Source organism: Cyclopterus lumpus, chromosome 21, assembly GCF_009769545.1.
Source record: "Cyclopterus lumpus isolate fCycLum1 chromosome 21, fCycLum1.pri, whole genome shotgun sequence".
Classification (NCBI taxonomy): Eukaryota; Metazoa; Chordata; class Actinopteri; order Perciformes; family Cyclopteridae; genus Cyclopterus; species Cyclopterus lumpus.
In genome coordinates this window covers 4,006,044-4,009,128 of record NC_046986.1, presented here as the reverse complement: position 1 = coordinate 4,009,128, position 3,085 = coordinate 4,006,044, and the positions used below count along the sequence as shown (strand labels likewise).

Below are 3,085 nucleotides of genomic sequence, written 5' to 3'. Positions count from 1 at the left end.
TACATGCACATATTTAAGTCAAAGAAATAATTTCTGGACCTGCGTATATATTTATATAAAAACAGGGTTAATGAGGTTTGAGCTATAGGGTTTATTGTGTAGCCACGGAAATAACATTTAATAAATAGCTTTTCGGTGAAATCCACCCAAAATGATTTGCAATTGTGACTGATACTTGTAGAGAGAGAGGGTTGTTAAGGTTTGTTACGTCATCTAAGGCAAAGATGGTAGTCTTCTGGTCTGCAGGACTAAGAAGAAATAAAACGTGACCAAAACTGCAATTCGAATAAAGCGATGTGCAGATAAGAGTGTGACAGGGAAGAGAGACGGCGTCAATGTATCTCTGTGTTTCTGTGACAGAGGGAGGGGAAAAGAGATTCAGGCTGTGTGAGAAAAAGTGTTGTTTAACATTTTCTCCAATTTACATTTAAATCATCAGTATTCTAGTCTTCATTCTTATGTTGCGTTCAGACCAAAAGCGTTGCAAATTTTTCTCGAGAGTAGATTCCATGGAAAATCAATGCACAGACGCGAATGGATGTCAATATTCGCAACGCTTTTGGTGTGAACGCAGCATTAGAATGCGTAAGGCCTCAAGGCAATCAATATTTATTTTTTTCTCTCCTGACTTCAGAAGTTGTAAGGATTTACGAACTTGCATTTTAGGTCATTATTACTATTGTTTGGCCACCATTCAAGTGCATGTGCCATCATCCGGTGGCCAAAACATCGAAAGCTTATTTTCTTATCAGAGTCAAGGTACATTGGAGTGATTTTGTAAACTTGCGTGAGAGAGAACAGATTTTATTTCCCCTCACACTGTGTGGTCCAACCAAACTGAGGATAATTAAGTACAGTTGCTGATCAGTTTCACAACTACAATGTGCTTCAAACAAAACTGTCAAATATATTTACAAAAATATCAGAGATAGGATACCTCTGACTTTCAAATGTTGGAACAGATTAACAGAAATAAATGTTTACATATATCTGTGTTTCCTACCATCATTGTTGTGGAAATCATTGTCAATAACAATTGTGAGGAATAATTAACATTAATGTGTGATCAGTCACATTACATACATTATTGTAATTAAAAGGTTATCTGTGAAACTTTGTTATTCAGGAAGTTTGTATCAAACAAGTAGCCCTTCGTACTATTGTTTACACTTTCAGTTTCAAAAAGGTTGGTGACCCCTGCTCTACATCATGTTGGTCTGACATGAGCCAGGCTGCAGTATCTTAAATGTGACAATGAACTTGATAGATTTTCTAAACCAGGGGTAAAAAAAGGCATAGATCACAGGGTTAAGACAGGAGTTGAAATAGAACAGATATGATACAAAGGTGGCAGATGAGGCATTAAGTATAGTGTCCTGGCCTGTGAGTACAACACAATAATATGGGCAGATGCACAATAGAAACACAACAATAACAACACCAAGAGTTCTGGCTGCTTTCATTTCTGATTTTTTAGCAGTTACACTCACGGAACACTTGAGAGGGAAAGATGCAATCTGAGAGTGCATGGCACGAGCCTGAGACACAGCCACCACAAAAACTCTCATATACAGAACTATGATGACAGTGACAGGACCAATAAAGGACAAAAAAAGATCTGCAAGTCCAGCAATGTAGTTAATCACAATGACACACTCTCCTAAGCAGGAATTATACCTGCCTGGTGGTTCCAGGTTATCTTTCAGCAGCAGACTCTGAAGGAAAACAGAAAATATCCAACACAGACAAACACAGACTTGAACTCTTTTTTGTGTGACTTTGTTGGGATAATGTAGAGGCTCACAAATAGCCATATATCGGTCAACTGATATGAGAACCATGGTTCCTACTGAAGCAGAGGTAATAATATAGCTCAGAACATTATGCATAATACACATGAGGTCACCGAGGAACCAGCAGCCGTCTATGAGCACCATATGAAATAACATGAGGAAGCCCACGAAGAAATCTGAGACAGCCAGAGAGAGGAGGAGGAGGTTGGTGGGTGTGTGGAGCTGCCTGGAGAGATAAGAGAACAACATGCTGATCATTATTAGTAGCTTAAATTGTGATTAAAAGATAAAAGCGATGACTGAAACACATAAACATATTTCCCTGAAAGATATGTTATTATGTTTTCTTTCGTTCCATCAACCATTTCCTTTCTGTATACCAATTTTACAAAGAGGTAAAACATTTGAATACTTGAAGTGGGAGCTTCCTGAAGAGATAAGAGAACAACATGCATTCCATTATTGATAGCGTCCATTGTTTTAAAAGAGTTAAAAGCAATGACTGAAAGAAAAAATACATATTTCCTTAACAGTTCTGTAATTGAGTTCTGTTTTGTTCCATTAACTATTTTTGTATTTACAGCTACCAGTTTTATTTATTGATGAAACATATGAATACCTGAAGTGGAAGATGGAGATGATGACCAGCAGGTTCAGAGTCACAGTGAGCAGAGAAATGGAGGACAGTAAAATGTAAGTGAGCATTGATAGAGCGTGAGGACGCATGGGCTTCCTGCAGGAGGAGTTGAGGAGTTGTGGAAAGCAAAGTTTGGCTTCTTCAAGGGTTTTCATTCTCAGGAAGAGGAGAGCAGATGCTGCTGAGCTCGTCAGAGAAGTGATTGGTCTCTTTTCTTCCACCACATCCGTCCTTCTTTTACTCTGGTGAAAACTTTATTTCAATGGGAGTGACTAAACTTCATCCTGACTGTTTCATCTATATTCATTGGTCTTTTCCCTGTATTTCACCTCCCCCTCTTATTTGTCCTTTAAAAAAACAAAAACAATTACAATTTCTATCCTACCCTGCAACAGGGAAAAGCAACTCACATCACAATGGAGCCAACACACTTTTCAAACTTTTTGCAATAAAGTGGTTGATAGTTTCTGAGTTCTATCATTTGTCGTTGGGGGGGAGGTAAATAGCCACTATGTTGTGGTGTATTCTCAGCTGACTTAAAAGATCGATTTCCCACATACCAATGCACATGTGTTTCTGGTCAGTGGTCCCTAAAAAGAATGCCCTTTGACCTGTTGGAGAGGGGTCTGTCCCTGTGGCCGGAGGGCACCTGTTA

At 38.7% G+C, this 3,085-nt stretch overlaps 1 protein-coding gene across 1 annotated transcript; it reads right to left on the bottom strand.

Moving 5' to 3' along the window:
* Positions 1 to 1,202: 1,202 nt before the first annotated feature.
* Positions 1,203 to 2,585, bottom strand: LOC117750747 (trace amine-associated receptor 13c-like). The gene is made up of 2 exons (XM_034562080.1): positions 2,413 to 2,585; positions 1,203 to 2,019 (listed from the first exon to the last, which is right to left on the bottom strand). Exons 1-2 carry the CDS (start codon positions 2,583 to 2,585, stop codon positions 1,203 to 1,205), a joined length of 990 nt encoding a protein of 329 aa, XP_034417971.1.
* Positions 2,586 to 3,085: the final 500 nt, after the last annotated feature.